Source organism: Mustelus asterias, chromosome 12 (assembly GCF_964213995.1).
Source record: "Mustelus asterias chromosome 12, sMusAst1.hap1.1, whole genome shotgun sequence".
In the NCBI taxonomy this organism is placed as follows: domain Eukaryota; kingdom Metazoa; phylum Chordata; class Chondrichthyes; order Carcharhiniformes; family Triakidae; genus Mustelus; species Mustelus asterias.
Window position 1 is genome coordinate 38,510,847 of NC_135812.1, and position 11,007 is coordinate 38,521,853.

The 11,007-nt window shown below is 49.5% G+C and overlaps 1 protein-coding gene across 1 annotated transcript in view; it reads right to left on the minus strand.

Annotated features, from left to right (window-relative positions):
- The window catches only part of fkbp6 (FKBP prolyl isomerase 6), a 45,951-nt gene extending 35,314 nt beyond the window's left edge, over positions 1 to 10,637 (minus strand). Inside the window, exons 1-4 of the mRNA XM_078225960.1 lie at positions 10,526 to 10,637; positions 9,267 to 9,356; positions 5,754 to 5,956; positions 781 to 900 (exon numbers count right to left, since the gene is read on the minus strand). Coding sequence (XP_078082086.1) covers positions 781 to 900; positions 5,754 to 5,956; positions 9,267 to 9,356; positions 10,526 to 10,628 — 516 coding nt within the window. The 5' untranslated portion in view covers positions 10,629 to 10,637. The remainder of the gene's footprint in view (positions 1 to 780; positions 901 to 5,753; positions 5,957 to 9,266; positions 9,357 to 10,525) is intronic.
- Between the last annotated feature and the right edge of the window lie 370 nt (positions 10,638 to 11,007).

Consider the following 11,007-nt stretch of genomic DNA (forward strand, 5'->3'; position numbering starts at 1 on the left):
CCCCCCTCCACGCGCGCCGCACCCCCCCCTCCACGCGCGCCGCACCCCCCCCTCCACGCGCGCCGCACCCCCCCCTCCACGCGCGCCGCACCCCCCCCTCCACGCGCGCCGCACCCCCCCCTCCACGCGCGCCGCACCCCCCCTCCACGCGCGCCGCACCCCCCCCTCCACGTGCGCCGCACCCTCCCCTCCACGCGCACCGCCCCCCCCCCCACGCGCACCGCCCCCCTCCACGCGCGCCGCACCCCCCCCTCCACGCGCGCCGCACCCCCCCTCCACGCGCACCGCCCCCCCCCTCCACGCGCACCGCCCCCCTCCACGCGCACCGCCCCCCTCCACGCGCACCGCCCCCCTCCACGCGCACCGCCCCCCTCCACGCGCACCGCCCCCCTCCACGCGCACCACCCCCCTCCACGCGCACCACCCCCCTCCACGCGCACCACCCCCTCCACGCGCACCACCCCCTCCACGCGCACCACCCCCCTCCACGCGCACCACCCCCCCTCCACGCGCACCCCCCCCCCCTCCACGCGCACCCCCCCCTCCCCACACACACATACACACCGCACCCCCCCCCGCCCGCTCCTTCCTCCAATCCTAGAATATTAGCTCATCCTAACAGGATTTCTCTAACTATTAGATTCCTGGGGGCTCCTACCCAATAGTGAGCAATACACTGATGGCCGACCCTGTTCACTGTCCCTGCTGCCTGGGGTATTTCCCAGTGAGGCTGTCCTATCAGTGAGCAGCACTTGCCCCTTCATTCTGCCTTGCCCATACCTTCTTGTATTGGTCCTTTGCATCCTCATACCGCTGCTGCTGGAAGAAATAGTTCCCAAACTCCCGCACCGTACTGGCCACTTTCACCAACTTCTCCAGTGGATAAACATTCTGCTCCTCCTGAAAGTGAGGAAGCAACACCTGGAGTTATCAGTCCCCAAAACACCAGCCCCACTCACTGTGGAACAGAAACCTTTCAAACTGAATAGAATTCCAAATCCCTGGGTCCCAAAGGATGGCCATTCAGGCTCCGAAAGCTAGTGTGGCTTTTGCTACCAAATAAACCTGTTGGACTTTACCCTGGTGTTAAACTTCTTACTCCCAAAGGATGGAGCAAAGTCATCAGATTCTGAGAATTCTTCACTCTATTTTTTTGTGACTGTAAAGTCTGAATGATGGAACTTGCCTTTCGGTTGGTGTAATTGTGTGTGTCTGAGAGAGTGGGCCTCAGGGAATGATACTAATCCACCCCCCCCTCCCCCCAACCCCCTCAGTGCCATTGCTGTGTGCACCATGTAACAACACGGTAGAACAAGTTGATTCTGAATCTGGGAGGGGAAGGTTAGCTGGCGATGACTGAGGGTGGGTAAGCTGGCTCTCGATAGTGCAGGTACCTCACCATGTCTCGGAGTATCGCCGAGTTTGTTCATTACTCAGGCAGCAACGTAGCGAGTAGTCTGCGCCCTGGTCTCTCTCTGGGCACCAACATTTCTCAAGGCCATCTGCTCCAGCAAAACTGCAATTCTCTTTTGTTATTTTCCTCTCTCCTCCTGGCCCCCCTTGCCACTCCGCTCTGCCCCCTGACCTTGATGGGCTACAGTCCCACAACTGCCAGGTGCTCTTCTGCGTTTTGCAACAGTCTTGAAGTGAATACGACAGAAAATGGCAGAACATTGCTTGATTATAGAGGACATCAGGAAAAAACATAAACCCATCACTACCTCGATGCATTCCCACTGTCCAGCAGTGATGCCTGGACAGGAGAGACACTGCGCTGATTGACACAGCTACTCTGGCAACTTGCATGTTTTAAACCCCAATTTCATATCCCCACATCCCTCTTTCACAAATACCCACCTCTCTTTTAAACATCTCAATTTTCCCTATGACCCAGGCCCCTGGGGCTATGCCCTACAACCTCACAACATCAGCAACTTCATAGAATCCCTACAGTGCAGAAGGAGGCCATTCGGCCCATCGAGCCTGCACTGACCACAATCCCACCCAACCCCTACCCCTGTGACCCCACATATTTACTCTAAGGGGCAATTTAGCATGGCCAAGCCCCTAACCATACATCTTCAGTTTGTAAACTGCCTCAATTCTCGTGTTAATATTTTGACCCCTTACTCTTGATTTCCTCTCCAGAAGGGAAGATTTATTGTCAATTCACCCCTTCGACCGCATCACCCTTAAACTGACCAGCCTCCAGGCTTTAATTTCAACAGGTCCATGCCTTTAGCACGGTACATTAGCACAGTGCTGGCATCACCCACCCACGCTCCATGAAAGCACTGTATTCTTGCAACCTCCCACAAATATGCTACAAAGAGGTGTTTCGCACAATGAGTAAAGTTGCTTGCCATCTAGAATCACAGAATCCCTACAGTGCAGAAGGAGACCATTCGGCCCATCGAGGCTGCACTGACAACAATCCCAGCCAGGCCCTCTTCCCATAACCCTACATATTTACCTTCCTAATCCTCCTGACACTACAGTCAATTTAGCATGGCCAATCAACCTAACCCGCACATCTTTGGACTGTGGGAGGAAACCGGGGCACCCGGAGGAAACCCATGCAGACACGGGGAGAATGTGCAAACTCCACACAGACAGTGACCCGAGGTCGGAATCGAACCCGTGTCCCTGGCGCTGTGAGACAGCAGTGCTAACCACTGTGCTACTGTGTTGCCCTTAGGAGCTGTATGTGTTGTCTGAAATGTCATTTGAAGAAATTATTTTTGTCTTTTTCAGCACCATTCTCAATATTTCCAGATAAACAGAGCACCCGGAGGAAACCCACGCAGGCACGGGGAGAACGTGCAAACTCCACACAGAGAGTGACCTAAGGTTGGAACTGAACCTGGGTCCCTGGCACTGTGAGGCAGCAGTGCTAACCACTGTGCCACCGTGCCACCCTAGTGAACTCGTTTCGCTGTTTAAAATCAGATTAAAGAGTGTTATAGTGCTTCAGTGATTTCAGCACAATCCTCTTGCTTGACAATTACACACACGCAATCTGTAAAATTAATTAAACCAGGAGCCAGTGTTCCTTGACTAATGAACACAAATAGCTGCCATCTGCTCACTCTCTAAAGCCCTATACCTCAAAACTTCAATCCCAATACCACAGCTCTTTGACATTTCTCTGCACCAGGGAACAGCTTTTTATTTTATTTATTAGTGTCACAAATAGGCTAATATTAACACTGCAATGAAGTTACTATGAAAATCCCCTAGTCGCCACACTCTGGCGACTGTTCGGGTACACCGAGGGAGAATTTAGCATGGCCAATGCACCTAACCAGCACGTCTTTCAGGCTGTGGGAGGAAACCGAAGCACCTGGAGGAAACCCATGCAGACACGGGGAGAATGTACAGACTCCGCACAGTGACCCAAGCCAGGAATCAAACCGAGGTACCTGATGCTGTGAGGCAACAGTGCTAACCACTGCTGAAGATACTGAGAAATTCCCACAATCTCCCTCTCCTAACTGGGGAAATACATCATCAGCTACCCATGACAAAACAGAGCTTTCATTGTACAACACTGCTTCTCAAATACCATTAACACACAGCTCATTAATATACAGTAACAGAAATAACATCTATAATTCTACACATGCAGGAATTAAATAAGGTAACAGCCCCTCCCGCGCCTCCCCCCCACCCCAGGTTCAGAGACTCCAGTTTTCAAACCCATACATAGTCTGTAAGCTGCAGGGATATGTAGTCAGAACAGTAACACATTCTCGGCCTTTACAAGGCACCATTAAGTATTAAGTTTTAAAAACATCACCATGATGATACTCTGGAAAGGCTCCAGAGAAGAGGAACAAGATTGATTTCACGGGTAAAGTGAGCTCGGAGGAAAGAGGAGAGAGGTTTGAACACTACAAAGAGGTATTGTTCACCATGAGGTCTCACAAGCACAAAGTATTACAACCATACAAGTGAGGCAAATCAAACAATTTATATTTCAACCCAGAATATTCTGTCAAGTCTAGGAAGCGATGATAAACTCAAAGGGATGGGGGAAAGGGAGTGAGTTCACAGATCCTTTAGAGGTCAGTGCAGTTTAATGGGCTGAATGGCCTTTAGCTATACTGTGAAGTTCTATGATGCTTGGATAACAGGAACAAATGTCAGGGAATAGCAAATTCAAAAGGGTTCATGGAATTATCTACCACCCAAGGTAACAAAAACATAGAAACATAGAACAGTACAGCACAGAACAGGCCCTTCGGCCCACGATGTTGTGCCGAGCTTTATCTGAAACCAAGATCAAGCTATCCCACTCCCTATCATCCTGGTGTGCTCCATGGGCCTATCCAATAACCGCTTAAATGTTCCTAAAGTGTCTGACTCCACTATCACTGCAGGCAGTCCATTCCACACCCCAACCACTCTCTGCGTAAAGAACCTACCTCTGATATCCTTCCTATATCTCCCACCATGAACCCTATAGTTATGCCCCCTTGTAATAGCTCCATCTACCCGAGGAAATAGTCTTTGAACGTTACGTTCACTCTATCTATCCCCTTCATCATTTTATAAACCTCTATTAAGTCTCCCCTCAGCCTCCTCCGCTCCAGAGAGAACAGCCCTAGCTCCCTCAACCTTTCCTCATAAGACCTACCCTCCAAACCAGACAGCATCCTGGTAAATCTCCTCTGCACTCTTTCCAGCGCTTCCACATCCTTCTTATAGTGAGGTGACCAGAACTGCACACAATATTCCAAATGTGGTCTCACCAAGGTCCTGTACAGTTGCAGCATAACCCCACGGCTCTTAAACTCCAACCCCCTGTTAATAAAAGCTAACACACTATAGGCCTTCTTCACAGCTCTATCCACTGGAGTGGCAACCTTTAGAGATCTGTGGATATGGACCCCAAGATCTCTCTGTTCCTCCACAGTCTTCAGAACCCTACCTTTGACCCTGTAATCCACATTTAAATTAGTCCTACCAAAATGAATCACCTCACATTGATCAGGGTTAAACTCCATTTGCCATTTTTCAGCCCAGCTTTGCATCCTATCTATGTCTCTTTGCAGCCTACAACAGCCCTCCACCTCATCCACTACTCCACCAATCTTGGTGTCATCAGCAAATTTACTGATCCACCCTTCAGTCCCCTCCTCTAAGTCATTAATAAAAATCACAAAGAGCAGAGGACCAAGCACTGATCCCTGTGGCACTCCGCTAGCAACCTGCCTCCAGTCCGAAAATTTTCCATCCACCACCACCCTCTGTCTTCGATCAGATAGCCAGTTACCTATCCAATCGGCCAACTTTCCCTCTATCCCACACCTCCTCACTTTCATCATAAGCCGACCATGGGGGACCTTATCAAACGCCTTACTAAAATCCATGTATATGACGGGATTATTCAAAATACAACAAGCTGTCTTCATATTGTAGAGAGATAGGCTTCGCTGGGATTAATGGCCCTTTAATCCTCCCACTGGCATAGAATTTAGTCAAACAGACATGGGGCTTGGTTAGATCTTCCGACCCACCAATCACTTCTTACCAATTTCCCTTTTACCAAATTTCCACGCCAGGAAATTTAAATGGAATAAACCATTGGACAAGAAATGCAGGTACAGATTGGATTGGCCTTCACAGGCCGGCTTGCCAATTCCTGGTCCCCACTTACATTCCAGGAGCAGCAGTTCAGATACCCCTGAGCCAATAGCAAGGGCAAGACACTGACAGTAAAATGGATGCTGGACCATTCCTGCACCTACCTGTGACAGCACAAAGTATTCATCAGACTCCAGTGTGTCCAGAAAATGCAGGATCTCCAATTCAAACATCACGGTGGCATTTTCTGGGATCCGCGGGGGACAGCCCATCGGCCCGTAAGCATACAGCGGCTTGAAGAGAAACCGAGAGAACTCTCCCTTCCTCATTGTCAGTATTGCCAGTTCCATACCGAGCAGCGTGATATCTGAAAGACAGCAAGGCTCCAGGACTTGGCACAACACCTTTCAGTGAGAGGGTGGGTGCAGAAGATGAACCGCAAGGCATTTTCACTATTGTGCTATTTTCTCCAGACAAGTGGGATCACCCACTATCGCCAGGAGACTCGGTCCATCTGGAGCTCCTCTAGATTGTACCTTTCCCCGCACCATTCACTCACTTCTTCACACCCACCACCCTCTGAAAACAGTACTTGCGACTGGCTCACAGCCCGGTCCCCACTAACACATCACCTTTCCAACCTAGCATCAGACACTATACTAAATCTCTCACCATGACAACCGTCAAACAAGGTGGCTATCAAAGTGTGGCAGAAGCTCCTGACAACCTTCCTCCTGCGTGAAAGACCTCTTTTCCTGTTGAGCTGAGGGTTATCATTGACGGAACACTGTCCTTTTCAGGCAGGAAGGTTCGAGGGGATGTGAGGAAAAGCTTGTTCACCCAGAGGGTGGTGGGACTCTGGAACTCACTGCCTGAAAGGGTGGTGGAGACAGAGACCCTCATAACATTTAAGAGGCATTTAGATCTGAACTTGCAATGCCAAGGCATACACAAGGCTATGGGGTCAAGTGGGATTAGAATAGTTGGTGGTTTGTTTTTGAGTAGCGCAGATGCAATGGGCTGAAGGGCCTTTTTCTGTGCTGTAGGCGTCTATGACGAGGTGCAAAAAATCAAATGCTCCCAATTCAGAGAGTTTATAGAGTTCAGAGAGCACTATCGGAAACTGCCCAGGTAGGTACAGCACGGATACAGTATGCAGTAAAGTTGCCTCAGTACATACAGTCCTACCGAACGTGCCCTGGTAAGGTACATCAGTGTGAAATCTCCGACAGCTGCCAATTTGCTGCTAAATTGGGGAGATTACATTTCACACAATGACCGATTCTGGACAGTTTCACGTCGCCACTCTGGGCCACCACTGATCAGGATAAAGAAATTCTCTTTCATTTCCGCAGGATCATTACGGTCTGGATAGCCTGGCTAGCCTCCTCACCCCAGTTATCTCCAACGCACGTCCCTAACAGCAAAGGAAATGTCAGGCACACAAACACTCGTTGCTGACAGTAGCATTAGTTCTGTGCTCGAATGGACAAAATCCCACCAGGAGGAGCTGAAATGCTCTGATGCGGCCTCTAGATGGCAATGGTGCACTGTGTGTTTGCAAGGGTGATCAGTGTGAAAATGGTCTAAAAGCCCCGGCTCACCAATGCAAGCTATTACCAGAGAACGGCTGGTATGGCATTTAGTGAGGGAATTGGGACGTGGTCAGTGCAAGAGGAAATTCAATTCTTCAGCTAGTGGAGTGGCGGAGAGTCCGAGTTCAGAACAGCCATTCTCACAGTGACACATTACACTGTGCCAGCTAGACTTCTCTGTTCATAGAATAATAGAATCCTACAGTGCAGAAAGAGGCCATTCGGCCCATCGAGTCTGCACCAACCACAATTCCACCCAGGCCCTATCCACATATCCCTACATATTTACCCACTAACCCCTCTAACCTATGCATCCCGGGACACTAAGGGGCAATTTAGAGTGGCCAATCAACCTAGCCCACACATCTTTGGACTGTGTGAGGAAACCGGAGGAAACCCACGCAGACACAGGGAGAATGTGCAAACTCCACACAGACAGCAACCCGAGCCGGGATTTGAACCCAGGTCCCTGGAGCTGTGAAGCAGCAGTGCTAACCACTGTGCTACTGTGCCGCCCAAACAGGGGGAGAGCGAGAGACTTGCAAGTGATTTTGCTTAGAATTCTGTGGAGCAGAGCCCGGCTGGTGCTTTGATACTTCAGTGTTTGCGAAGAGTACATGGGATCATCCTGAAGCTCTTTCTGAAATCTCACTGTACTGACGACAGTTCCTGGAACTGTTCCCTTGGTTTGACTCAAACACCTGCAGGGTTTACCCTATTGAGACATAAACCATTCCAATCACTGCCAGTCAAGGTTAGGTGTGCAAGGCTGCAACCCCTCCACATTTTTAACTGTTGTTAGTTACTCATTTCACCCAAGGTTATAATCCTCAGCAGGATAAACCACTCACCCTTCACTTACAGGAATATTCTTACAGCTCGTGTCACTCACCAACTCCAGTCGTGATTCCCCAGAGTGATGGTCAACTTACAGGCAGAGCACGTATGAGAGTCGAGATGGATGAGGAGTCATAGCTTCATGAATCCATATAGCTCAGCATTAGTGTGGCACGGTGGCACAATGGTTAGCATTGCTGCCTCACAGCGTCAGGGACCCAGGTTCAATCCCAGCCTCAGGCCCGTGTCTGCGTGGGTTTCCTCCGGATGCTCCGGCTTCCTCCCACAATCCGAAAGATCTGCGGGTTAGGTTGATTGGCCATGCTAAGTTGACCCTAGTATCAGGGGATTAGCAGGGTAAATGTGCGGGGTTACAGGAAGAGGGCCTGGGTGGGATTGTGGTCAGTACAGGCTCAATGGGCCGAATAGCTGCCTCTGTACTGTCGGGGATTCTACGATCTTCCAGTTTTAGGAAGGCTCTTTCCTAAAGCTCCCAAATTTCCCCTCTCACTTCCTTCAGTTTCCTCCCACAGTCCGTGCTAATTAGGTGCATTGGCCACGCTAAATTCTTCCTCCGTGTACCCGAATAGGCGCCGGAGTGTGGGGACTAGGAGATTTTCACAGTAACTTCATTGCAGTGTTGATGTAAGCCTATTTGTGATTAATAAATACTTTGACTTTTTCTCTGAATGGTATACTTTGTCTGTATAGTGCGCAAGAAACAATAATTTTCACTGTAAACTAATGCATGTGACAATAATAAATCAAATCAAATGGGGATTAAACATGCGGAGCGGTGGCGAGATTGTACACCTGGCCAAGGCAGCATTCTGGCAGGGATTGGAACAGATCCTATCTCACTCGTGTACATCTTCTCTGGCTCTGCTCTCTGGAAGCTAAGTTAACACAGTAAGAAGTCTCACAACACCAGGTTAAAGTCCAACAGGTTTATTTGGTAGCACAAGCCACTAGCTTTCAGAGCGCTGCTCCTTCATCAGGTAAGATGAAGCACTCCGAAAGCGAGTGGCTTTTGCTACCAAATAAACCTGTTGGACTTTAACCTGGTGTTGTGAGACTTCTTACTGTGTTTACCCCAGTCCAACACCGGCATCTCCACATCATGACTAAGATAACAACAGGAGACTGGGCTTTCTCTCATTGAGAATTACAAGAGGGCGAGATACAGAGATATCAAAACCCCCTCAGGCAACTTGTCACACAGCAACCAGAGCTGTCCATACTCACCTCGACCCAGTTTCATGAACCTTGGCATTCCCCTCTGCATGTTGGAATCAAAGGGTTTGTCTGTATATTCACTGTAGGCACTGTAATGAACTGCAAGGAAGGAACATAAAAGCAAAGTTCAGCTACACACCAGACTTCAACCCCGCAGATTCAAAGGTTCCGTCACATGTCAAATGTCAGAGGCCATCACAACGAAACCCTGCTCTCCCTCCTCTATCCGACATTGTACATTACACAGAGGCTGACAGAGTAACTACAGAGACTGTAAGGATCGTGTAGTACAGCACTCAGCGGGAAGGAAACCAGGCTCACTGCTTTCACCAACTGAACAAATATAAAAGAGACGGAAGCATAAAGCTGCACTGATAATGCAAACCTGGAAATACTCAGCAATTCCGGCAGACCTATTTTCATCACAAACAAAGAGGATGCCTGATTGACAATGAATTTCACATGTCTTCAGGAACCCACCTGAAGTTTAGTTACTGCTCCTCCAAAACTGCAGGCCAGCTGCTGCACTCACTTAGGCTGACAACACCGGTTCAGGAAGGCTATTTGGCCCATCTAGCTGGCCCTGACTTACAACCTCAGTACCCAACAAACTCCCACAGGATCCTACCATTTCTGCCTTTGTACAGGAGGGAGATGTTAACAGTTCCATTACTGTCTGGACCATTGCGAGGGGGCAACAGGAATTTGAAGATCTCATCCTTTTGGAGGAAGCCAAGGCGCCGGGCAGCCCATACTACTCAGTTACGTTTCAAACTGAGGAACTCGTGGATATGGCAGAGGCGGGAGAGCTACAAACACAGAGGAAGACTCCCCCCACCCCCCAACTTCCATAATAAATTCACACATTACAGGCCTCAAACTCTCACATGGACAATGACCAGGGAGGGATAGCGGTGTGGAAGGAACAGGAGATCTTTGTAGTGAGGGAATGGCTTAACCATCAAGGTTGGAATTGACAATCAATCCCATTCTCAGAATCTCTGTCCCGAGTTGGTGGACCCCTGCATCATTTCTTATCACCGAGACCAGCTGGATCTGTGCAAGTAACCCAGGCCTCCAATTCCCTTGGACTAACTGACCTCAGCGTCCCCTCTGGGAATGGGAGACTGAATCAGGAATTCACTAACTGGAATGGGTTAAAAGGTTTTCAAGTGTTTCAGGCTCTGCCAAGGTTTCCATGTGGAAACTTGCCACATGCTGACTGGCAGCACTGCACAACCGTTTCAGACACCCATGATTGGCCATACCAGAAACCGAAGCGGTGGCTGGGATCACACTGCCTGACCCAGGCCGAAGGATCTCCTTCAGCACGCCCCCATCACCAGTCACATCTTGCATTCTCTGTGCCATGCAGTCAAAAGGACTCTGAAAACGAAAGACATTAATTATCATTTAAAAGTGCCACGTACCTCCAATATTCATAGTCAGACTTAGTTAGCGTTCCCAAAATGGAAGAGAAAACACACCTTATTGTAAGGGACCACTTTTCCCTGCCTCCCAGTTATCTGCCACCTCTTCAAAAAAAGTGCTTAATCACATTGCTAAACTGGCTATCCCATGCACGTTACCAGAGTGGTCATATTTCCCACACAAACGTATGTCAACTGTATAGTCATGGAGGTATCATAGGCCACTTGTTCAGTCAAGTGATATGCACTCAACATCATAGAATCCCTACAGTGCAGGAGGCCATTCAGCCCATCGGATCTGCACCGATCACAACCCTACA